This window comes from Corapipo altera, unplaced genomic scaffold (assembly GCF_003945725.1).
Source record: "Corapipo altera isolate COAL_440 unplaced genomic scaffold, ASM394572v1 22b, whole genome shotgun sequence".
Taxonomy (NCBI): Eukaryota; Metazoa; Chordata; class Aves; order Passeriformes; family Pipridae; genus Corapipo; species Corapipo altera.
Window position 1 is genome coordinate 25,151,156 of NW_020884876.1, and position 26,914 is coordinate 25,178,069.

Sequence of the window (26,914 nt, forward strand, 5' to 3'; positions counted from 1 at the left end):
GTCCAGAGCCTCAGCTGTGGAGATAGTGCTGGTGAGGTGTGTACGGCAGGGCCATACTTGAGTGTCTGGCTGGACCTGGACCTTGGCCTCGACTATCCCTTGCGGGGTTCCCTGGGTCAGGGCAGGTGGGTGTGGAGAAGGGTGTTGCATGGCAGATTGGGGCAGGCAGGCAAGCTGGATATATGTCTGGGAGCACACTGGGGGCAATGACCATGATGGCTCTTTGACCCTTGGGCCCTGCACCGGGGGTGGTGGCAACCAGGAGTTTCGCAGCCTCCCCCTTTGCCCGCGCTTGGAGTCACCTCGATCAGCCCCACGGCACCTTCTGCCGGGGCTACGCTGACGCTCGGTAAGCAGCCCGACATCGCGGCGGGGACAAAGCAGCGGGACGGACCCCTCCGGGGGCTCCCGCCGCGGGGGAGCGGCGCCTGCCCCGTCCGGAGCCGCGGGGGCTCCGCCGCGGTGCCGCCCGCCCCGTGTCCCCACCGCGGCCCCCGGGGAGGGGCCGGGCGGGCGCCGCTCCCGCCCCGCAGAGCCCCAGAGGCGGGGGAGGCGCGGCGGGGCTGCACCGTCCGCGACACTCGCCGCGTCCCGCCGGGATGGAGATGCTGCTCCCACGCGCGGCGGCCCCGACGAGCTTCGCCGACGACGTGCTGAGGGTATTCGGGGCCAACCACAGCCTGTCGGCCGCGCAGCTCTCGGCGCTGCTGCACCAGCTGGGCGCCGCGCCCGCCCTGGGCTCCGCGCTGCCGCTCCACCACCTGCACCACAACCAGGTACCGCGGGGGCTGCGCCGGGTGCCGCGTTCGCTCCGCGGCGGCGGCGGCGAGGGCCCGGCTGGGAAGGCACGTCCAGGAACGAGGGAGCCGAGCCGGCTTGGCAGCTCCGTAGTGTCTTAAATCTCGCTTGCCGTCGTGTTTCCTCGTGTTGAAGCCGGGAAAGAGGGAGGGAGGGAGGAAATGTCTTATGAGGCTCTGGGTCCGGGATTTGGGCAGAGGTACCGGTCCGCTGGAGAGAGCAGCTTGCGGCAGGGGAGAAGCTGCCGTCCATCAGTGAGCTGCTGCTTCCTGGCATAAGTTCTCCCTCCTCGTTGTTTAGCTCTTAAAGTAGCACTTTTCCTGTTTAAATAGCATCCGGACAACAGCAAAAATATATGAGAATCAGCTAGTTTTTCCCCTCTGACAGTTGAATAAGCAAATCTTCAGGACTTGTTCAAAATACAATTGTCACGAGACAGCACAAACTCAATTATACAGGCAGGTCTAGTTGTGTAAAGAAACTTCTAAAGAAATTTTCACATCTTCCATCTAAGTTGAGTACAAAGTGTACACACATCGATTTACCTACCAAAAGCTTTTTTAAACTGATGTTTAATTTACTATCATTGGAATATTACTTTTCATGAAAATATTTTTCTCTGTTTAGTGTCTCCATTCAAAACTCAGATCTCATGGCTACTTTTAAAGTGGGTTTAATTTCACATATCTTAGTGTCCTAGACTAAGTTTGTTTCCCTGAAGGAGAATTTTAAGACCAGTGGAGATTTCCACGTGCTCAGAAATCAGGGACACAAAGTCACAAAAATGAAAGGAGAGTAAGAATGACTGTTTGGTCTGGTTTGATTCCACTTCATCATAAAGAGGAATGACTCTAGGACCTTGAGAATTGTTTTTTAACATTTGGAGTAGTAACTCCTTTTCTTGTTCTGTGAAGGAGACGAATCTTGGATAACCTCCCTTTGTCTTAGAAAGGTTTCAGCGGGAATTAACGCCACTGAAATCAATGTAGTATTGAGTACAAGCATACCAATATTTGCAGGACTCACTACTTTCAAATCTTACAAATTGAACACTGTTCCAGCACAGTGTGTTAAAAACATAAACATTCCCAGCCACACATGCTAAATACAAGTTTTCAGTGTTCCATATGGCTATGAAAAGGAGCTTTCTTTAAAAGGGCATAGGAATGGGCAGATTCTTCAGTCCTTCAGGTTTTCCCTCTGCAAAAGCACGTAGCTCTTGTACGCAGGCTTTGGCACAAGGTATAGAGGAAAAAAAAAGTAATGCACTTTCTTATTACTAAAGATGCATATTCCTAATAAGTGATATGAAGTTTAACAGAAACAAATTTTTTTTACAGACCTCTTCTATTTGTGTCCATGTTGAATAATATGTAGGTACCATACCGAAATGTGTATACTTTTTTTGCTGAGTTACTTGTATTCTTTCTTAAAATTGACCTTACAGCTGCTCCATCAGCTTGTACCACTAAAGCAAGTGCTTTTTTCCCCCTGACCTTTGATCCCTCATGGATGTTAGGTATGTCCATGACTTTGGGCAGGTGGTGCATGCAAATGCATACTCATACCAAGTAAATCCTATGTGATAATTTTTAAACACTGTGAGTCTTTGTGCTTACAAGTTGATAATTTTGAGTGTCTACTGGTTATGACAGAAGCCATGAAGTGACCTAATCTAAAGTTGGGTGTTGGAAAATATCAGACACCTAAGCTCTACTGATTCTCTCCAGAGGAAAGTGAATACCTCTGGAGAATGATTCAGGTCTTTCTCAAGTAGGCTGAATCCATTCAGGCTGCCTAAATATCTGCTGTAGGAACACACAAGGTTTATCTTAGACTCTAAGTTCACAACTTCCATGTCCAGAGCTAATGGGATGACTTCTAGACCTTTCTTTGAATCAAGATAACACACCCCTGTTCTTGAGAGTCCTTCAGCCAAACCTGAAGGAATTTTTAGTGCAGAGCTGATCCGTAAGGGACAGGTGATAACAGCACCTGGCAGGAGGGAACAGCCTCTGTAAGTTTTATCCCAGTATTAGTTTTAAGTTTTGATGTTTCATTCATAATAATTTTGGTAAGCATATTAATCTCATGAGAAGATCCACAAGAAGCTGATCCATTTTCTTTTTCGGATTTTTCATTTTTCAGATTGAAAGTCTGGATGTGTAAGCCAGAAGAAGATGTATGCTTGTTTTCTGTTTTTCTTTGATACTAGGTTGACTTGAAAAGATAAGGAGAAAAGAAAAATGATTTAATTTGTTGATGATGGTGTTTGAGCATATACTGATGTAGGCATTTATGGTAACTTGTGAAGATGTTGATTTTTTTTTTTAGTGTAGGAGCTAAAAAGGCACACTTTTTGAGTACTCTTGGAATTTTGCATTTAACTGTCTCAAATTTCTTATGCTTTTGGTCTCTTCTTTTCTTTCATCGTGAACTTTCGTAATTCTTTTTATTGTGTGTTTACGTTTTCTTTGCTCTTCAATTTTTCTGTTATCACCTTTTCTTAATAGGTAAGCTCAGGCTTCTTGTCAGAGAAATAAGTAGTAACTGAGCAAACTCAAATACTGGTCACTGCTGCTATTTCACATTTTCCTGTGGAATTCTCACACATTTGAGACCTACTTACAGGTGTAAAATTAGCAATTGCAGTCAAATAGATGATGACTTGGTTATGTGCTCTGTATTTTACATTATTAGCAAGATGTAAAAGCATGAAAGCATAGTTAATCTTCTGTCATTGGATTCACTGTAGTATGGTAGCCATATATGTATGCCAAAGGATTAAATGACATGCTCAAAATTTTTGGTCAAAAATGCATGGAAGGCAAATGGTCATTGGAAAGAAAGCTTGTTAACATCACCTTTATTTTGTGCTTTGATGTACTCAGTAGGTGCTAAAAGCATGCTCCTGTTTCCTTCTTTGACTTTACTAAATCTGTATTTATGCCAGTCCAGATGTTATAGGTGAATACTGTGTTTTAATGTGATGAATCTTAATTTTTAAACAAACATTTGGACAAAATGAAATTAATTTTTTTATTAATATTCATGATAAGTTATAATTAATTTTCATCTCAGGACGAGTCAAAATCAAATAACTTTAGTATTTCAGATAAACTAGAACCAGGCTAGTATCTGCTTTGACTTTTTCTTTTTTTTTTTGGTAGTGTTCCACTAGTTAAAACTCATGTTTTTTGAAAGAATGGAGAGAGAGTGTGACTTAGGCTCTTGATCCAACACCATGATTTGATGTTGCCTGATCAGTGAGGCTAAAAAGGGTTAGTTGTTCTACCCTCTAAGTGTCTTATTTCTACAATATGTTCAGCAAATGTCAGCACTCAAGGACAGTTTTCAGGTCCCAGCATGACCAGCTGCCTTGAACACGGGGTGTGTGTGAAATCCCTAAAGTACACAAGTGTATTCGAGCAGCTTCATCTGGTTTGACTCCTTCTCATGGAGTGTTGCTTATTGAATGATCATCTTGTAGCATCCAGTTCTTAGCTGTGTGACAAAAAGTTGTCACCACGTCAGCATTAAATGATTTAATTTATTACAAGTAAGTTGAAGAAGACATAGTTGTATGTCTCTATTTTACCTTATCCAGCGTCAGACTAAGTTAGAAAAAAGCTGGTCAGATAGGCATTCACTGCATTCTTTCTTTGCTATTGCTACTGTGGAACCCATTGCTCAGCCCAGGGCTGGGCTGGTATTTAATCTAGCAACATCTAGAATCTGCAGTCCAGGATGCTGTTGGGTGTTTAAGTACTTCATATGTGGAATGCTACAGATAAAACAGGCAGAGCAATGATAAGAACATGGCAGAACACAGGGACTGATGCATTTACAAGATAGTTGTTACTGTCATATTTTTTAATTTTTCCAGTTAGAGGAATCCCATATTGGTCAATCATTTTTGGGAGAGCCTTAGCAGGATAAAAGTAAGCATGTTTTTGAATAACCTAGTTGATGGTCTAATTTTTTCTAAGTCTGAATATTTTGTAATTGTGTAAATTCTACTGATTTAAGTCCTCCCCAATTTTGATGAAAGTGTTTTTAAAAACATTTTCTTGAAAGTTCAGCACAATCTTTTTATATCTTTTTTTGCAATTGTTTACTAAACACTGGGTGGGTGACAGTAATATTACAGCCAGTCCCCTCACCTAATCACTGTAATAAGTCTTCCTGAATAGCAGGGGATAGACATAACAGTAGACTTCGTGAGTCAGGACATCATTTTCAGTCCCCTGTTCTATGAGGCTAAATTTTCTTACTGCTGAGATCATCTGTCAGTCTTACAAAATAAATACTGCATGTTTTTACAGCAGTGTGACTGTGTTAATGTATTTATTTATCCTCCAAAGATAAATGCAGAGTTTTGCAGTGTGCAAACACGCATTGCTCCAGTTTAAGAATTCTAATAGATTCAGTCTTTTAATTAATCCTTTAATTGTGCTAGGGAACTCATGCAAGCTTGCTTTTTAGCTCTTGGATGTATGTAGGAGTTTACTGTGAGAATGAGGTGACTTATAACAATGAATGATTTATAAGAATCATTATCCACTAGGTTTGTCCCGATCAAAATAATAATAGTAATTAAATAAAATGCTGTTTCTCAATTTCACATGAAAGAGTTCTTGTCCAATGGTGTTTCTCACTTACGTGTTTGTATATAGGCAAAGTTACAAGTCTCAAGTTTACTGCTGTGTCTGATCTATTTTCTCTCCATAATGTTTTCTTACCTACAACATTGTTTGGAGTTTTATGAACTAATGTTAATACTAATGTATTGGTGTTTTAAAATACTAGTAATTCATTCTGTATTTCTAGGAATGAGACAGTTAAAGGTAATTTCTCTTTGAGATAGTTATGTTATAAATTCTTAGCTCTTAGTGGCTTGTTTTTTAAGGGCTTTTCACCGTAGGTTCCAGGAATGGCTCCATGAGCCAGTAATAAGCACATACAGGAACTATTCCTGTAGACTACAACTATTCTCCTTTTGTTTCACTGTGGGCATATTAGCCATGTATTTTGAATTATTCCATAATGCAGCGTTAACAGGAAAATGATATGGCACATAACCAGTTTAGAAAGCTCCAGAGTTTTTTGTATTGGTCTGTAAAAGACTGTATCTTCAGTGATGATTTCTTTATGCATTACTCCACTGAGATTAAATGGAACAACATGTTTTAAAGCAAAAAAGCCTTCTGTTATCAAGCTGTATTTATTTTATATGTGTTACTTCTTTGACATTAGCATTGATGTTGAAAGATGAAATTATATGTACTTCGCTTCTCTATATTTGAGTCTTCACGATCTCATGGCCTTAACAAAGTTTATACTTATATTTAAGGTCAAGCATGTGTTTGAGTGCTTTGCTAGGCTGTGTCATTAAAGAGGAAGGATAGAAGTATCCTGGATGTAATTTAGCTGAAGTTGCTTGAATTGGCCTGCATGTTCTTTTCCTCCAAGCTTAATCAAAAAGAGTCACTTTCAAGTGATGTGCACATGCTTTCAGTTTTTGGACAGTATTACAAAATTATTTATTGACAGAAGTTGAAGTAAATGACTTGCAGTTGCTTAAGCTTGTCTCTGGAAGGAAATCGCTTCATAAATAATAATGCTGAATTATTGGAGAAGTGCTATGGAATCTGAAGGGTAGCAAAACTGAAAAGAGCAGGGGGGGAACATTTGTTTTTATTTTGCTAACACTTCCAGTGCTCTGCTTTTGCAACCGAGATTTGCTACAGGGAGAGTTATGCTGGAATTGATGTCTCCTATAGAAGGAAAATATTTGACTATTTTGGTCCCAAGACTTAACCTTGGTGTGTGTTTGTTGTGCAGCAATAAGCCAAATCACTTTTGTTGACATTCAAAAAGAGAACACTGTTTCCTTATTATTGTAGGAAATAAAGAACATGAATTAACAGAAAATGTTAGGTGAAAGACTTCAACGATTTGGAACATTTCATATAAAACCACTCAGTTTTTCTGTAGATGTATGTTTTACAATATTTTTTGGTCTGTATTTTATCTTTTTGGTTGAAAGTGACAAGCACAGGAACCAGCCCTGCCCTGGCCTGGTTTAGCACTGCCAAGTATGTTTATTGTTGACCCATTAGACACTGTTATATCCCAAGCTGAAGGAAAAGTGAAGATCCAAAGTAGGAGTGTATCTCATTGGAGTGCAGGAAAGCTCTACAAAACAATGTTTGCTCTTAAGAGTTATTGCTGTAAAATGAATGAAAAATGTTGAGTGCTGCTAAGCTTTAGACCATTTTTAAGCAGTTAATTGGGGGAAATAAATAAGAAGTGTTTCTGTAACACAGAAGTGATCACTTGTATGAGTAAACTGTCACTGAATTACCAGTCATTTTCTGATCTACTCTGTCACTGAAGTTTTGAATGTATTTATTCTGCTCTTAAATGTAATTATTTTGTAATTACATACTATTTTATTTACTTTGAAGCTATTTTTCCAAATATATTTTAGGGTTTAACTGTCCTGGTTCATAGGGTATAAGATTTGCAAATGTCTCTTTAAAATATGTTGTATTGATTTCTGGTTTATCTCACTTAAAATATTTAGAATCATTTCTACCTCACATTAAGCAATCACAGTGCTTTCATGCACAGCATACAAACACTGCATAGACTTCCTTGAAAATGCACTACAGTATTTCCATGTAATTCTTGGATTTCTCAGTGTATGAATTTTTGGGTTTGCATTAATATATTAAGTTGGCAAAATTCCTTTTTGTTTCAGTGCTTGACTGGTGAAGAAATTTTTTCTTTGCATGGGATACCAAACAACAGTCACATATCAAATTCCAACTTCTCTACAATATGTCCCGCTGTTTTGCAACAGCTAATTTTTCACCCATGTGATCATCAGGAAAACTTTGAGGATACGTCTAAACCACATTCTTTACAAGGTTAGTTAATATTAATTAATATTAATACTGTGACTGGAGTGAGGTTTTCTTAGAAGAATAGTAACCATTTATCTGTACATAACAGGAGTGTCTTGTTTAAGAGGATATGGTTGTAAAGTGGAAACATAATATGCTGTTTTGGGTTAGCAGACCATCTAAACAAACACAAGGAGTCTCGCTAACAGCTGGTTAATAGGAGAGAAGATGGGAGTACAGAAGGGAAGTCTGTGCAGCTGATTTGCAGTGGGAAATCACCTAACTGGGATTTGCATGTATCAGGGCAACACAAGGTTTACTTAGGGGGCTGCATTTGAGTGGAGATATTTGCAGGTGGGAGTCATGACATCAGGGGAGCCAGCGATTGTTTCTGTGAGGAAAAATATTCCTTCCATATTCTGAATCCTGCTTTCATGTCGTCTTCTGTGATGATCCCTCCATGTGGAATATCATCACATGGCTAGGTAGCCTTAGTCTTCCTTCCTCCTATTTTTCTTACTTTATTTGCATATTTGTCGTGCACAGAACTGTATGGTGCAGTAAAAAACAAAGGACAGGGAAGATTCAGCTGGTTAACAAGGTAACTTGTTTCACTGATAAGGATCAAGTATAGAATGACCCATTGATTTGACTCAGTATCACAAATAAATTTACTACTCCAAGGGAGTCATCTGAATTAAACTTAAAAGTTAGGATTTTGGATGGGTTGGTGCCTAATGTCAGCATTTATGAGAAGGATAGAAAAGTGCTTTTCATAACTTTTGAAATACTAGCATTAATAACATTAATAACATTCTTAACATTAATAATATGATTAACATAGGTGATCATATTTATTAAGAATTAGAGGTAATTCCTAAAGCTTAGCTGTGTCAGTGAAAGATTAGAATTCTACTTGAGTAACCACTGAAATCATATCACCAATTTACTATGGCTGTTCTAGATTGTTTGTATCATATGAAGACACATATTGCCAAGAAGTCCATAATATCTGCATCAGAGAGTAGGATCTTTCTCTTTTTTTTTTCTTTTGTTGGGGGGGACTGTTTAAGTAGGTTGTACATGGAATCCTTGACCTACAGTTAACCTCTTAAGCTATCTAGACCATCCCTCTTGTTTTTCTTTTATCCCTCAGGCTCAGAAGCAATGTCCAGCAGCCAGATAAGCAAGGCAGCCTTCTCCCTGCCCCTCCCTTGGCTGCAGTGCAAGAAATCTGCAAGGTCCATGTAAAGTATTTTAAACCACAAGGGTATGAGGCTGTGACACACAGTGGTACCTATTTTGAACAGAAATTCATAGGAAGGCCCAGTGCCAAATGCAGTTGTTGATTTATTCACACCCCCACCCCATCACAAAATGAATCTGTATTGCGACAGCATTGGCATCAGGTGATTTCAGTTACTGCCCATGAAGCAAAATCTTCTGTGCTGATGTGAATTTTCTCCCCAGGGACTCCCATTCACTTAACGATATACTGTCTTCTGAAATACTAATGGACAAGATGCACAGAAGAAACCAGTACAATGAACTTTACTTGAAATAAAAAATAAGTGCTGATGAAGCAGAGTAGAAGTTGGAAGGCAACATATATCACGTGTTTTTTCTTGGGATTTGTATAACTCATATCTAACCTAGCTGACCTTAGGGGCACACTCAAGTCCTTCCCTAACTTGCTTCTCTGAAAGATAATAGGGAGAACTGTATGAAATGCTGGAAGTTCCTAGTGGTATTCCTTCTGTCCAAGGTGAACATTTTCTGTGCTCTTTTCTTGACTTCTTTAGAAAGGTATTCATGCACTTTTTTCCTCTTCGTCCTAGGCCAAGGCTAAGGAAGAGCCTGAGCCTGCTTGTTCTTATAAAGAGCAATGTTGAGCATTGCTTGAGCATTGCTTGTTCTAAGGAGGCCATCTTACTTGCACTCCTGTAATTCTGGTTTTTAGATTTCTTGAGTCTTTGGGTATCTTGGCTGTCTCTTAATTGGGTCTGCAGTTCTAGAGACAGAAAGAATAGTAGTAGTTGGCTGAAGCTGACTGCACCACCAGTCTCAGGGGAAGAGAGAGTATGTGTTCAGAGTGCCCTGCTCGGGTATCTCAGATTTCTGAGATGAGTGGACTCATGAAAAACTTAGTGTGGATGGAGCCCTAGTGAATAAAATAGTTTTTAAGACAGCAGTGCATACTGCATTGTGAAATACAATCTGCAATGCAGGAACTTCGGCAACATTGGTTATCTTGGAATTTTGTCACTTTTTTATTTTGTTAACTCAGTTTAAAATGTACATTTTTGCATAGAATATGTGTAGATGTCCATACACTGAACTGAAAGAGACTCATGCTTCTGTAGTAATCCCAAACTGTAAACATTGGTTTGTGACTCCTGATGACATTGCAGACCCATTTGTTTATTATAAATTTGATTTCAAAAAGATATTTGCAAGCTTAATTGTCATTTATTTTAATGGAAATTAAAATCCTGTGTAGCTTAGTGAATCTACCCATATCTAGTTGTGGTTTTTTCCTGTTTTCTGCATATCTCCCTCAAAACTGGCAAATTAATGTTCTAATTGGCAGTGATACACCTTCTTTGAATACTTTAAATGTTTCTAATGCTTCTGTTCTTGACATAATATAAATGTCATTATATATAAAAATGGTGACACTCTACAAACAAAATAGAACCATCCTGGTAGCAGGTGAGTAATCTAGTTTGTTGTGCTTTCCAGTTGTGTTCCAGAAAAATAAGGCTGCAGATTTGATCTGTTAGTTTCTGCCATGCAACTTCTTTACATGCACACAAACTTATAATGATGCAGCGTTCTGGATTATACCAAATTGTTCTCATCTAGGCAGCGTGGTGTTGGCTCTGATTATTATTTGTGGTTAATTTTACAGACAAACCCTCTGTCTGTGTGGATAACTTTGTGGTATCACTTGAGGCACCGTTTAGACCTCTTCAGAGCAACTTTTAAAGCTTTTCTCTGTACTCACAGTGACTTGAAATGTCACTGGGAAAAGCAGTAATCACGCATAGAGGCATGACTTTGTGATGCTTATGAGCAACAACAGCAACCACACCACACCTCTCCAACCTATAATTCAGACTCCAGAATTATTATGGTATGGATTTGTGCAAGTCCTTGTGTCCAAACATGAAAAATTTGAGACTATGCTTATGGTGAAGGAAACAAAGTTATGGTGAACCCTGGTGCATGTACTGCTTCTTAGAAAAAGTTTTCCCCGTTGTGTACCTAAATTGCATGTCCTTCTTTTTGAACCTAGAACCTCTTTTTTTAATGTACTTTCATTTCTCTATTATAATTGTCTCAACTATGAGCTGTCTGCCATCTACCTGCTTGATAAGTGGTGATTGGCAGCATTTTCAGCCAGCAGAACTTCTTTGAATAAGAGAAGGAGGGAGGAGTGTTAGGAACTGAGATACCACTTCAGGGTGACTTGAAGGAGTCATCCATTATCAGGAAGGATTTTTGTATCTAGTACAGCCAAGACAGCAGCCTTCTAGTCTTGGAGTTCCTTAGAATGGCAATTTATTTGGCATTAAATGGCAACTGACTCTGGGACTAGTGACAAGTTTTGTCTTATCATCTCTATGCTATAGCTACTTCAGTTATTAGCCTAAGCCTTAATTTTTACTCTTTATTGGCTGTACAGAGACCTGATTTATATTAGCAGCATATAGGCTAGCCCATATATATATACTTATATTAGCACAGTTTCCATTTTTAATATGGTAGTCCCAGACAGTGTTTTCAGATATCTCCTTTCCACAGGCGTGTATCTTAACTTCAGAATTACATATTTGTGAATTTTAATTTCAATCAAGGAACCACTACTTTTACTAATTCCATTTTTACAATTTAGCAATTAGAGAAATCACAAGCAGACTAAAGTGGGTGTTATACTAAAATATTTTGTATTTCTCCTTGTTTATCCACAGTTTGGGGATTTGGGTTCCTGGCTGTGACTATCATTAACTTGGCATCGCTTCTGGGATTGATTTTAACTCCTCTCTTAAAGAAGTCATATTTCCCCAAGGTTTTAACTTACTTTGTGGGCTTGGCCATTGGTACTCTCTTTTCTAATGCAATTTTCCAGCTCATTCCAGAGGTAAGCAAGGGGAATCATTATTTAGTTTGCATACTAGTTTCTAAAGTATATTAATTTTAGAAGCATGCTGCTGTGGGGTTCTGTGTGTGGGTTGTAGTCTCCAAAGAGTTTTGTGTGGGTTTCAGTGCCATTAGCTATGATCCCTTTCTGGGATGAGTCAGAGCCATCAAGATTTCTGTCTTATTGTTCATTGGGGAACAATGTTCATGGGCTATTCTGCCTTTAGACAGAAAGAGAAATGCATTGGATAAAATTGTAGTGAACTACATTGGGCTACACTGTTAACATTTAATCCAAGTTTAAAAAATCTAAAGGATCAGGATCTTTTCACAGTTTCAGGTCATGGAAACTGGTGGTGGGTGTAGAGACGGTTTTTATAATAAAGGGATGTCTGTGAGGTGTGGCATTTTTTGTTTTTCTGGAAATGTATTAAGACTACAGACTAATTTGCATTGCTTTTTTCTTCACTGTTAGGCATTTGGGTTTGACCCGAAAGTAGATAACTATGTTGAGAAGGCAGTTGCTGTGTTTGGTGGATTCTATATTCTCTTTTTTGTGGAAAGGATTCTTAAAGTGATATTAAAGATCTATCACCAGGTAATGAAACCTGTCACTAACTGAACAAGTCTTGCCTTAAAGTACCTGTCATATTTTATGAGATACTTGCTAGTTAAATAAAATGTGTGGGTTTTTTTTCTATTTTATCTGAGGAATTCAGCCCTACTGTGTGTTCTGATATAACTATTTAAAATCCATATGAATAGGGGAAGCAACCTCACATTTTTGAAGGAGTTATAAGCAGCACTGGGAATAGAATCCAGATGTGAGTGTGATCTGCTCTCACTGGAAGATGTTTCAGTTGCTCTCAATAGCCAAGTTGTTGCCATGATAGCTAAACACATCAGAAAAGGATGGAAATACCTAAGAGCTGAGGAGAATGGAGTCTGCCCATGGAGTCTCCCTTTCGGGCAGGAGAAATCCATGTGACATTTATACCTTGGTAGTCACCTGCAAAGTGTAACCATGCTGATTCAACCTGAATCGTTCCTTCAGTGACTTCAGCTCTGTGTTTCCCCATGCTCTAGTACACAGACCTGCTTTAGTGAACACTGCAGTTATCTCTTACTGCCCAGCACTCTGCTTTCTACCCATACGTCTGAGTACTTGTTTGTTGTGTACTCACGTCAGTGGGGCTGATTTTGTCTCAGAGAAGGGCACCTCAAAATTTTGGTCCTCTCTGCTCATTACCTGTGAAAGAAAACTGTCCTACTCTTATCTCTCTTAAGGTTCTCCCTCCCAAAGTATTGCTGGTACTGAAAATTATGATGATCAACTGCCCCTTATTGGTAATAGCTAAAAATAGAAAAAAAGAAATTTGTTACTGTTTATTTTTGTACACAATTGACAAAGGCTAATAAGATCTATTTGACAAACAACTGTGAATAATTAGCAAATGTTGGTCACTTGTGGTTAGGAATTTGGCTTAGGAGGTTCTATATAAAGGTGTAAAAGTTAAAAATCCCACATGTATTGTGATTAGCTAAAAGTAAGAGATAAGTTAGGAACTTAGATACATTTGGAGTTCATTGAAAAATTGAAATGTTTACTGCTGCTCATTTCAACAATCACTTGGTTTTGAAAACAAGACAGCAAGAGTATGATGCACCCGCCTTTCCCTTTTTGTCACTATTTTCTTATGTTTGCTATTTTGCTTTTGTTTTAATTAGCTCCTACTTATTTATTTGTCACCTAGACTGGCCATAATTACTTTGAAAATGGTGAAGAGAATCGTTCTCAGGATAAGACTAACCCACCCAAACCACTGTCATCCAGCAATGGGGGGGCGTGTTACGCAAATTCAGCCGTCATAGAGAGCAATGGAAATCTTGGTTTTGACAGCATCAGTGTGGTCTCAGCACAGGTATGAAAATTGTGTCTATTTTTTATTGTATTCCTCCCAATTATATAAGCAGACCTGAGGGGAGAGTTAATATGAATTTTTATTACTTTTGTAAATTTTTGTAAACTTGGAGCTTATAATTTGCTTGAGCTCTATGAAAAAAAATAATGGGGTTTTGGGGCAAGCTTACAAAAGCTGAATGATGCATTCAATTTGTAGCCAACAAAAAGGGGGTTTTTATATCAGTATTTGAATGCTTAGGACAGAGAGATGTATTTAATCAGATGATTTGGTTAATATTGATTTTGTTTTGTTGTTTTGCTTTAAGAGTGATAGTGTATTTTAGTGTTGTGTGATCTCTATGGTGTTCCTGATTATGTAAAGCTGTTAAGTGTGAGAACCTGATTCCTTTGAATAATACAGTAACTTAATACAAAAAAGTAATACAGTAACTTTCATGCAGTATATTGTGAGCACTGCTTGTCATAATTCAGTATGTTTGGATACTATGAGAATTATGGTTGTCATATGTTGAGACAGAAGCCATTCCTCCTGGTTTAAGTGTTACTATCTTTCAGATTTTTTTCTCTATTTCTTTGTGTTTATTTTCATACCGCAAATACAACTTCCTTCTGTCTGAGAAGAAAATGGAAGTAGGAAGAGAAAGTTTTGTGCCTCTTTAGTCTTTTCCCCTGCGCAGGGAGGAGCAGTACTGTTTCTTGCTTATAAAAAATTAAAAACACATTAAAAAAAATCTGGAATGTCCAAGGCAAACTTTTTTCATAGTAGAGATTTCTGGTTTGCCACTCATGTTCTTTAGCCAGTAAGTTTGTTGTGGGGAGCAGAGAGGAGAAAGCAGGAGAGCAAGCCAGAGGCACGCCCTAACAGCCAGGAGAAAATGTGAGAGTTCTGCATTGACCCTGCAGGCTCACAGGGCATTTGATGCACACAGTTTAAAGCAACAAAATTATATTTGTCCTTACTGCAGAAATGTCATGAAGTGTGGTGGATACTGGATGTTTCAAAAACTAGGAGAAATATACTTAAAACCGTATGGGCACCAAGAGGGAATTAGTATTATGAGTGTCTCTAAGCTATATTTTGTAGATTTATAAAACAAACAGAAGAACACTCTACTCTCTGCAGAGACAGTCAGCTCTAGTATTATGGGTATTGTCTTTCTGTCCTGTACTAGAAGTTACATCTGGACCTATTCCAGTGTTACCTTTTGGTTAGCCATCTGCTTATGCATAACCTAAACATAACAAAATCATACCACATATTAGAATATTAAAATGCAACCACATAGGATTTATTTCTAACAACTAGTTTAGATGAGATTCTTGTGACCATGAAATATTGTAGGCCACCCCAAGATCCTTTGTGGAATACACATCTCCTTTTACATGCAGTCTTAAGAACTTAAAATTTCACACAGGTCTTCTCTTCTACTTATTGTTCTTATGAAAATTCATGCCCTTCAATCTTTCTTTCTCTCCATTCCTGCAAATCTAGGAAGAGAATATGTTGTATTAAATCATCTTGAAAGTAACAGGGTAAAATTCACTCTGGAGCCAAGGCTGGCTGCAAGGAAATTTTGGTGTCAGATAACCCATGGCTGAATGTGAGCCCAGGTGTCCAAGAAGGCCAATGCCACCCTGGTCTGTATCAGAAACAGTGTAGCCAGCAGGACTAGGGAAATTGTTGTTCCCCTGTACTCACCACTGGTGAGACTGCCCCTCTAATCCTGTGTTCAGTTTTGGGTCCCTCACTACAAGAAAGACATTGAGGTGCTGGAGAGTGCCCAGAGAAAGGCAACAGAGTTGGTGCAGGGTCTTGGAGCACAAGTCCTATGAGGAATGGCTGAGGGAGCTGGGGGTGCTTAGCCTGGAGTAAAAGAGGCTTGGGGGGGACCTTCTCGCTCTTTACAACTACCTGAAAGGAGATTGTAAGGTGTGAGTGAGTTTCTTGTCCCCAGTGACAAGTGATAGGACAACGGGAAATGGCCTCAAGTTGTGCCAGGAGAGGTTTAGATAGGATATTAGGAGAAATTTCTTAACAGAAAGGATTGTCAGGCATTGAAACAGGCTTTCCTATGGAAGTGGCTGAGCCACCATCTCTAGAGGTATTTAAAAGATGCATGGATATGGTGCTTAGGGACATGAATTAGTGGTGGACTTGTTAGTGTTAGGTTAGTGGTTGGACTCAATCTTAGAGGTCCAGTCTAACAATTCTACGATATTGTAGGTAGCAACAAAAAAGCCATCATTACTCTGGTCCTCCTCCAGTGAGGTTCAAAGGGGCCAGGTAGTCTTCAGAGTCATTAGGGAGCAGGAGAGGGCCGGTGTGGCTGAGGTGTTTTGGGGCAGTTTGGTAATGACATGAGGGTAAGTCTGCATTCAACTTTACAGGCATATAGTATTTAAGAAAGAAATAAAGAAGAAATCCTTTGGCACAAGCCAACACATACCTAAGAGAATTTTAATGTGTTCTCGTAATCTACTGCTTATTAAATAGGCCAAACACAGCATCATCAGAAATCATCATGACGTCTTTAAGGAGGGAATTTGAAGCCAGACTGTGCCAAGGTGTGGTAACTGTTTTCAGCTGTGGGGATCCAGCTATATTGTCTCCTTTAATGCCAGAACAGATTGACTGCCAGAGTAAATGTTTAATCAGTCACTTACGTTCTGTTTTCACTTGAAGTAGTAATTGCAACCTTGGAAACCTCCTTTGTGCTCTACCCAAAGTTTGTATCTACTATGCATTGAAATATAGCTTGACAACAGTAACTTTGAAGAAAAGTTTTTTCAGAGACGAATTGCTAAAATGTCTGTATTCTTGAGTATAGAGTGTTAGAGTTGTATAACAAAACTTTACAGTGGCCTTTATTTGTTCCCCAGAGTCAGTGTCAGAATTCCTTCTTGATCCTGTGGGCATTTCTAGAGAATACAAAAGGACATATCTGGTTCCCGTTGAGGGAATCAGAGATGCATTAGAAATAGCAATAGTAATCTGGGATATCATGGGATAAAATAAGAGAGGCTCTGTATAATTTTTTAATTTTGGGAACAGAGAAGAGATCATTACTTTTAAAAAACCCTCTGTGTCTAGAAGAGGAAAAATACCAAGGACATATTTGGTTTTCCATAAACTGTAGAGATACAAATAATACAGAACTGCATTAATAATGAATAAAAATTAGACCTGATAGTTTAACTGAGTATTACAGAGTTCCTTAGCTGGCATATCTTCTGTGATGTCTGCTAAACTACCATGAAAAAGTGGGAATAGTCCAGCAGAGACAGACACTGTTCATTTTTTACCTTGAAATCCTATATATTTGTAGGGTAATTTTGTCAGTAGTCTGCCTTATCTTTAACACGAAGAATAGGTATTACTCATTCATCTTCTTCTATTGGACACATGATCTAGTAAAGTTCAGAACATAAATCCAGACAAGCAATTTCATTGTACTTTATATGATTTAGAGAAATTCAAGACATTATCTACAAAAGATTGCATGCAAGAATTATGATATTTCAGAACTACACAGTAAATGGCAGATAGCCATATATGTATTGCAGAAGCCTTTCAGAAACTGTTTCCTTGTTTTTAAACTACAGTTATTTCTGCATTTTGAAAGATTTGATTAAAAAAGTAATTTTTAGAATTAAATCTAGTATTCTAAATTAATTCCAATTACTTAAAAAAAAGTACATTGATAAAAGAACCCAAACCTCAGCACTTTTCTGGAATCAGTTCCATTCTTGATAGACTCAATAGCAAATTCTTAATAGTATTCTTCTTACTCAATGTTCATTTTTTTATTAGATGCACAGAAGGTTCAGCATGTATATTTGTAAATTATTTATTTCACTAAAAAGCCCTTCAGATTTTTGTATTTGTCGTACCTACACACTGCTTTAGGCTGTCATTGGAATTCTCAGCTGTGCCAGAAAATGGGTCCTTTACCTAGTTCTGTGGCTAAGTCAGTTGTACCATTACAGCCCTCAGAAAGCCATATGCACACACATGGCTCCTCCATAAAACCAACTGTGCTTTGGCAGGAACAAACATAAACAAGTATGTACAAGTGACGTTTCTGCTCACCTGTATTATTTGCTCACTGTTTTCATTGCTCTTTCAGGAAGTTTCATCCTAATAAACTTTTCTTTTCATAAAACCATTTATTTTATAGAAGTGCTTGGCATTTGATGCGAGAATTTTTTGATAATTGAAAGTTTTTACAGAACAAAACCATCACCTCTTTCTCATGTATAATAGAAGTTGATAACATGTCTTTTCAAAATACAATTTCCTGAGATTAATATTGCTGCTTTATCTGAAAATACTTGCTGTTGTTTGTGTGTATATGAACAATGTTCTTTTTTATTAGAAAAAATGAGTTAATTGTTCAAATTAAAATCTGTGGAGTGTCTCAAACTCCCTTTCCTCAGTGAAACTAGAAACACATGCAAGAAAGATGTGTTTTTGGCAGAAATTAGGATGATCTACAAAACAGTGCCTCCACCAGTTCATAGGCAGCTTGAAGGATGGTCACCAGGGAACAGAAAATAATATAAGAGAGCAGATCTTCAGCTCAGAGAGCTGGATGAATTGATGGAATTGGTCTATTACTCACTCATAAGTGGTCCTACCTCAAGCAGAAACAGTACAGGTACAAATTAATCACCTAAAAAACGTGATTGGCATTGCTTGTGTTGGATGAAATGTTGAGAGGAAAACTTTCAAAAACTAAAGGAAAGCATGTAGTACAAGTCTAAAACTACATGTTTCAGTCATTAGGGAAACTCCCAATTTTTTAATATCATTGTTCATTTTTGCGTCATGAAAGTATAATTTCAGAACTTCCTATGGACTGAATAGGAGCTGTAAATGTGCTTTGTGGTAGTTTTGGCACTACTCAACAAGGTTTTATTATCTACGAGTTCCAGACAGTGCAATAAGCATCTGACTTGGAAATTCCCGGCCTGAACTTTTGTCCTGTCCCAGGACAGTTCCTAATACAAGAATGTAGCCAGATAAGAGTCTGGTGAGCAAATCATAAGACAGTCCTTATTGCTCTGTCATTAGAGATTTTGTAAGAATTTATTAATCATTGTATTTCCTTGTAGTTCAAAATTCAGTTGCCTGGTAGTATTTGCATACGGCAAAACTAAAACAATTTGCAATGTTGTTTTTAATAACAAAAGAAAATTTCTTGGAATACTCTGTGGCCTTCTCATAAAGGAGAAAGAGGCATTCCTCTGCACCACTCTACTACAAGAAACTGATATGTGTATGGATGAGGGGAGAGCAGTGGATATTGTCTGCCTTAACTTTAGCAACCTTTTTGACACTGTCTCTCACAACATCCTCATAGACAAACTCAGGAAGTGTGGACTGGATAAGCACACAGTGGGGTGGATTGAGAATTGGCTGAATGGCAGATCTCAGTGGGTTGTAATCAGTGGCACGGGGTCTAGTTGGAGGGCTGTCACCCAGGTTTCAATATTAGGCCCAGTATTCTTTAACCTATTCATCAGTGACTTGGATGAAGGAGAAGATGCCTCCTCAGCAAGTCTGCTGACGATACAAAGCTGGGAGGAGTGGCTGATACCTTAGAGTGCTGTGCAGCCCTTCGGAAGAACCTCGACACGTTGGAGAGATGGGCAGAGAAGAACCTTCTGAAATTCAACAAAGACAATTGCAGGGTCCTGCACTTGGGCAGAATAACCCCCTGCACCAGCACAGGCTTGGGGTTGACCTGCTGGAAAGCAGCTCTACTGAGAAGGACCTGGGGGTCCGGGTGGACAACAAGCTGTCCATGAGCCAGCATTGTGACCTTGTAGCCAACAAGGCCAATGGTATCCTGGACTGCATTAGGAAGAGCATTGCCAGCAGGTTGATGGAGGTGATTCTGACCTGCTACTCAGCCCCAGTGAGGCTGCATCTGCAGTGCTGTGTCCAGTTCTGGGCTCCTCAGTACAAGAGAGACATGGAGCTCCTGGAGCAAGTACAGTGGAGGGTGACAAGGATGATTAGGGGAGTGGAGCACCTCGCTTACGAGCAAAGGCTGAGGGAGCTGGGTCTGTTCAACCTCAAGAAGAGACAATGGAGAGGACCTTGTCAATGTATGCAAGTATCTGAAGGGAGGGTGTAAAGGGGAAGGATCCAGGCTCTTCTCAGTGGTGCCCAGCAATAGAAGAATGGGAAGAAATCGATCCACAAGAAGTTTCATTTGAATATGAGGAAGAATTTCTTTACTGTGTGGGTGACCATGCACTGGAATAGATTGCCCAAAGAGGGTGTGGAGTCTCCCTCACTGGGGATATTCAAGAACTGTCTGGACACAATCCTGTTTGATGACTCTACTTGAGCAGGAAGGTTGGACCAGACGACCCACTGTGGTCCTTCCAAACCAATCTGTTCTGTGATTCTGTGATAAGTATTTCTATAGGTACACAGATGTATGTATTACTGCTTATGTATTCCAGTAAGTGAGTACTCATTAATGCCTTATAAGCAAATATTTTTTTTTAGTGGGGGAAATACTACAATGCTTGCAAATATCCTGTAAATATACTATGTGTGTACAGAAATTTAACAGAATGGATCACCAGAAGTTTTTAGGGGAGGTTAGTTTGTACTCACAGCTAAAATGGCAGTTCCTTTTATCTGCTTCAAGTTTTTCATTATTTTGTGGCACTATATGTATAAATTACTTCCACTTTGGGAGGAATTAGTGAGATCCCTGGAGTGTATGTGCACTGCAGTTTTATACTAGCCTGTTGATTTCATACTCTGAGCCTTTAACTTGCACAGTCAGAATTATACATTAATGTTTTTATTAAACATTCACTTTGTAGAAACTAATTTGAATAGCTGGATTTGACTTTCGTTGCCCAAAATTAGAAATAAAGTTTATGGAATATCTGGATGTGTCTATACTCATGTGTACCTGGCTGTTATGCAGCAGGTGTGTCTCTGAGAGCATGATGTACTGGCCATTGTGTTTTAAATACAGATGCCGTCAGTCAATGTGATCAGATCCTTCTGACTGTACATGCTTAATAGTGGTGGCTGAGGAGGCTGTGAGGAGCCTTGAGACACTCTTTACCTGACAGGGACTCCAGAGAGACATTCAGACCACTATGGCCTGAAGGGCATTCAGATGAAGCTTTGTAGTCAGAAGGGTGATTGGGCCCTGCATGTTAACTTGTTGAAAAGGAAAATATTTGATGCTGCTACCTGTACCTTTTGCTTCTTGGACCAAGCAATTTGATCTCTGTATGCAACAGTGCTTTAGTTTATACTTGGCATTCATTTAAAGACAGGAGCATGATTTGTTGGCTTCTTTATTCAGTGGTTCATGTAATTGCTTTATTGTGTTATTTTTTTCCCAGGAAGAAGCCACCCAAAGCAGCTTATGCAAGTGTCTTAATGGGCGTCCACTGTCAAAGATTGGGACCATTGCTTGGATGGTGACACTGAGTGATGCCGTACATAATTTCATAGATGGTTTGGCTATTGGTGCTTCTTTCACTTTGTCTCTGCTTCAAGGGCTTAGTACCTCCATAGCCATCCTGTGTGAAGAGTTTCCTCATGAATTAGGTAAGTAACTTCATGTTGTTTACTGTGGAAATCACTGTTGTAGGAGGTCGCACATAGACTGAAAGTTCAGAGAAATTAATCAAAAAAATATTAATCAAGAAGTTCCCAAGCATCAAAATACACATCTGGCACAGGAAGTTCCCTGGTGCAGGTGGGTGGAAGCTGGGACTGTATATTGGAAAGGTGTTAATTATCCTGTTCATATATATTGCATACACTGTTGTATTAATTAATTTTAAACCCAAAAATGATTGTAAGTAGGTGTGTGTTCCCATGCTCTTAGCTCAATATTTTATTTAGAATATTTTCTAAATAGTTTCCTTAGTAAAGGGAAATCCTCATCATGTACTTGAATGAAGAAAAACAGCAGGGAGTTATACAAATCATGCATTTTCTTCAGAGTTCCTTTGAAATCAGAAAATAACCACAATATCATTTTCTGAAAATGGTTTTCTCTTTTTTTTTATTCTTTCAGGGGATTTTGTCATCTTGCTTAATGCAGGAATGAGTACTCGGCAGGCTCTGTTTTTCAATTTTCTGTCTGCATGTTCTTGTTACATTGGATTGGCTTTCGGTATATTAGTAGGCAACAACTTTGCTCCTAATATCATCTTCGCTGTAGCTGGTGGAATGTTTCTGTACATCTCTCTGGCAGATATGGTGAGTTATATTTTCATTTTCAGTTATTTTTTTATCTGCAAGAAAACAAAGATTTCACTAAGACTTTCCAGTAGAATTTAGTGCTTTCTTGCTCTCATGTCAGTATCATCTAATTATTATTACTATTATTAGATGTTAAATCAGCAATTATACCCTTAGTGGGGGTGCAAAAATAGTTATGTTTGTTCATGAAGCATGGAACTCTTTCACTTCACAAATATGGTTTATCACATTATTGCTAAAAGGAGTTTTAGACAGGGACAAGCTTTTCATGAACAGTTTCATCAAAGAGTAAAAAGTGTATAAATGCGTTCTTTCAGCATTTTAAAGTGTCAGAGTATTTCAGCTTATCTTTAAAAGGTTCATTTTTCTATTTAAACCATATTGTGAAAGAAAAGCAGAAAAAGAAAGGTAAACAAAATGAAGTTAAGTATTAAGTTTTTAGTTGAATGAAAGGTGTTTTGTAATCACTGTGATAATTTTCAGGTTGTTTAGCTGAAAAACCTGATTTAAATTCTGTTCTGGTTTAAATTAAACAGTGACAGCCCCAGTTTCAAGGTTCAGACTGAAAAACTTGCTGAGCTCTATGCAAAAGAGTCTGTCTATCATTTATTTTTCAAAGTATGCTAGAAGATATAAGCGAAAGAAATTGTGCTAAGATCCAAATAGGATTTAGACATTGGGAAATAAAATCTGGATTCACAGGCAGTTAGCAATATTCCATAATTTCCTCTTATAATGATGTTTTGTCTCAAAATGAAAGAGGTCTTTCAAGAGTTTTAAGTTTTATTATGTTTAATTCAGTGTTGTAAGAACAGATGCAGCAGGTGCAAAGGTGTTTACACCTGCCACATGAGAGTCCATTTGAGTGTAGAATTGGAAGAGTGAGGCCTAAATTTGAAAAGATTTAAGTCCCCAGTTTGTTTCTATGTGTGTTCAAGAGCTGTCATGTAGTTATAGTGACCATTCCATTAAATGCTATTATAGTTTAGGAAATAGCATAGAATTTAAGTAATACCATAGAATTAAAGAAACAATATAAGTAGTTTATTTTGTAAGTTTGCAGTACCTTGATTGCTAATGCTTTTCACTTAATTTCACTCATATAATGAACAGTAATGTACTGAACTATGATGTGTAAAATTCATGGCATAGATTTAGAGTGGCTTAAATTTGTTGTTAATCCATCAAAGTAGGTAACATTCTTTTATTTTTATCTGTTGTTCTATTCTGTCTGTTTCTCTCTGTCTCTCTCCCTGTCCCCTCTTCTCCCCAGTCTCTCTCTCTCTTTTTATAGGTTTTTGGATTGTATCAGTTAGCTATCTGAATTTTTCTTCCCCCTGAAAAGTCTGAAATAGGGTATTCAAGTGCTCTGTACAGAGATCTGACTTTCTACTTTCTGTTATGATTTTCACACACTTCTGGTTTGCTTGTCCAGAAGCAGGTAGGATTAACTGGAATGTCATTCCTTCCTCATTCTCTTTTTGCTGTGCCTTTTCCTTCCAGCATTGGCATATCCCACCTCTGCCAATAGGATCACTGTGAGGTGAGGCTGTGGGCAGGTGAGAATGTGTACACTGAGGTGTGTGCACAGATGAGCCTTGTTGTATGGCATGAAGCGAATCTGGTTTGTTGCCACTGCCTCTTGTGCAAGAGTATTACAGAGCTCTGGAACGATTTCTGGGAAGGTTTGACCACTTCCCGCTAACCTTAACCTGTTCTTCAAGAGTTACCTTCAATGGCTGTTTTTGTGTTGTGAGATCAAAGAAAGATACAATTTATGAGTCACCTAGCCTGGAGGTTTCCAAACTAAGACTGAAATTAACTGTCTTCATTGCATTCTGGTTAGACTACTCCCAGCAGAACAGAAGAGAAAGTTTATTTGAGTACGTTTGTCGAAATCTACTGTAGTTGATTTTATCGGCAGCAAACACATACCCTGAGTCATACCATGCAAGGAACTTCTTGCCTGTGCTCTTCTGCCATCACCTCAGAGGAAGTACATTTGTTTCTGCAGTCAGCAGCACAGCAGTCATCCTTTGCTATTATGTTACCATTAAGATGCATGTTACGGAATGAAGACTCCCTTCATTGCTCTGTAGTGTAATACTGCATGTGTTAGCACCACTTTCACATCAGTCTTCATTCTTCCTTGCTTGACCTCACAAGCCCACCACACTTTCTACATGTAAAAGGTTTCTTATTTCTGAGGCATTATATATGTTTTCGTCTTCACTTCTTTTGCCTTTACATAAAGCAAAAGAAATCCTGATCTTCCACTTCCTGAAGAAGGATTTCTCTGTTTATACTAGTGAAGTAATGCAACATTTAGTAATACAAGGGCAGCTGCTCCTAGCAACATATGAACTAACAATTGGAACCTAGGAGACTGCTGGAATCACAAAGGGAAAAATTTGCATGAGAGAAAACCAGGTGAAATCTCAATAGAGAGGAACAAGGCACCATTTTATTTCACCATCCTTGGTGGAGTAGTTTTTCAGGGTAATTAGGGTGACTTGTTCCTGTGACTGCCTTCATGCTCTGTTAGTTCTAATACACAGTCCGAAGTAGCAATATTGTTCAGTTCTTAATGCCTTAAATAAAGCACGCTACCACGAGATGGCAATACTTCCCTAAAAATATCCTTTTTTTTCAGTTCCCAGAGATGAATGATATGCTGCGGGAGAAAGTGACAGGAAGAAAGATGGATCTTACATTCTTCCTTATTCAGAATGCTGGTTTGCTAACGGGGTTTACTGCTATACTGATGATCACCTTGTATGCAGGAAATATTGAGCTGTGATAATGCAAGTGAAAATGGAATCATTACTGAAGACATGAAGTAAATTGCAAATGGAATACACTTGAAATCCATAAAGGGACATTCATTAGTGACAAGTCCCATCCTATCCCTCTTACCCCAAATACAGGAAGTTCTTCTTTAGGACTTGCAGTCAATCCAAATAGCAGGAACTGTCAACTTCCGTACAATGCCAACAATAAAAAAGCTAGTATTTTTATTTCTACTTAAAATTATCAGACATATCTGAACTGTCACAGAGAAAGGATGTTACTTGGCCAGTAGAATTATGCAATACATGCAACTCAGGACCAACTGAAAGCTGAGGTGTACAAGGAAGATGTGTATTTAAAAGAAAATAATAGCGTTTCATATCCTTTTTTAACTGTGATGAAGGCAAGCAGTTTCAATTTTCATGACTTTCATGCAGAATTTGTCTGTGTAACATCCCCTTTCCCCATCCAAAAAAAAAAAAAATCAAATTATTTCAGAGTAGGTACTAATGAAGCTAAGATTTTTAATTACTACTAATTAACACTGGAAGGAAAGATACCAGTTCCTGCTTTTGATCTTCTCTCTTTATAAGTGCACTAGGGAATTGTTGATTTATTTTGAGAACCACTTTTTTTAATTAGAGGGAACCTGTGTTAAATTTATGACTTTTATCAACTCCATAATATTTTAGAAACATTGAGTATTTTAAAATGTACAAGCATTTTGTGTTTATGAAAATAATAAACTTTTGTAATTAAGTTTCACAAATATTCTCTTTAAAAAAAACGGTATTTTAGTTTCACAAAGTGGAATTTAGAAAAAAAATCTTGCTAAAATCAACATTCCAGTAAGCTTTTTTGTAATTTGAATAATTTCCTCATGTGCAGTTGAGTGGAAGTAAGTGATAATAAAATATACAAATTCATATCACAATCTGTTGCATGTGACCTTTCTAAAATCATGCTTATATGTATGAGTTCTTCTGAAATAAACAATTCATCATCTCTAGTGTTACAGGATGTGCACAAGGAAATTAATAAAAAAATATAGTCCATTTCAATCACCACTTTGCTTTGAAGGAAATGCTGTTATTCTCTAGTAAGTTACTTTTTTCATTGATTTTTAAGAAAGTTTTACAGCTTCAAAGAAGATACTATTTTTTGATGTATTTCCTGGTAGTAGGAAGGGACAAATATTTTATTTTTAATTCTCTATTAAAATATATTTTCTACTAGATAAAGGATTTATTTTAATATTTTACTTGAATGTCATCTGTAATTACATTAGAGAAAATACCTAGGTGTCTGTTCTTCTGCACAGAAGTTGTAAATGATACTTACTTTAAAATACGTTATAAATGTTAAAATGTAATCATAGTAGACAATGACATTTGCTGTATGAAAAAGCATTTATTAGTCACTTTGTGCCCTCTAATTTTCTGCGAAGAAGAATCCTCCCACTCCATGTCTTTCCTTTATTCCTTCCTTATTGATTCCTTGGATATAAGCTGTTTGTAAACGCTACTCTTGTGTACAACAATAATTTATTATAGTAACTACGAATGTTCATTGACTTTTTAAAATAATTTGACCATTTCTAGTTCATCAGATTATTTTAATAAGATACCTGCATGGTACTTTTCACCTTTAAATCCAAACATTTGCAAAGGAGACTTGAGTTTTATTAACTCCCTAAGGAGGAAAAACTGAGGCAAACAAGTCATTGAAATAGCCTACTTTTAGATCACAAAGCAGACTAGAGATGGAGCAGTCTGATTTTCTGTGTAGTGCTTTAGTCAAAAACCAAACTGTCTTTTCTGCTAATTGGATATTTAGTACATAAGAAAGCTTTTTGATTTCTGTATGGGCAGGTTTGTCTGTATATCTTTGTTATTATTATTTGTTTGTCCAGTACATATAAAATACATCTATTCCAATTCTAGGACTCACAGTGATTTCCATGTAATATCCCATGCTTTCCAGGAATGCTGTAGTTGCCTTACCAGCTCTTACAACACTTGATGCACAAGTTAACTCTCTGAGATTTGAGAAGAAACTTATCTCTCTGTCTTGCAGTTCAATTCAAAATGT

The 26,914-nt window shown here is 38.2% G+C and overlaps 1 protein-coding gene across 3 annotated transcripts; it reads left to right on the forward strand.

Moving 5' to 3' along the window:
* The first annotated feature begins 561 nt into the window (after positions 1-561).
* Positions 562-25,339, forward strand: SLC39A8 (solute carrier family 39 member 8). 3 transcript variants are annotated; one of them, XR_003526462.1, is made up of 9 exons: positions 562-776; positions 7,565-7,733; positions 11,684-11,853; positions 12,328-12,450; positions 13,607-13,774; positions 21,163-21,370; positions 21,846-22,030; positions 23,309-23,474; positions 24,687-24,797. XR_003526462.1 is itself a non-coding variant. In XM_027636096.1 (8 exons), exons 1-8 carry the CDS (start codon positions 600-602, stop codon positions 24,831-24,833), a joined length of 1,347 nt encoding a protein of 448 aa, XP_027491897.1. In that variant the 5' UTR covers positions 568-599; the 3' UTR covers positions 24,834-25,339. The 3 variants fall into 3 exon arrangements, 2 of the variants coding, with proteins under 2 accessions (XP_027491897.1, XP_027491898.1); XM_027636096.1 differs by lacking the exon at positions 23,309-23,474 and having other exon boundaries at positions 568-776; positions 24,687-25,339; XM_027636097.1 differs by lacking the exons at positions 562-776; positions 23,309-23,474 and adding an exon at positions 3,082-3,099 and having other exon boundaries at positions 24,687-25,339.
* Positions 25,340-26,914: the final 1,575 nt, after the last annotated feature.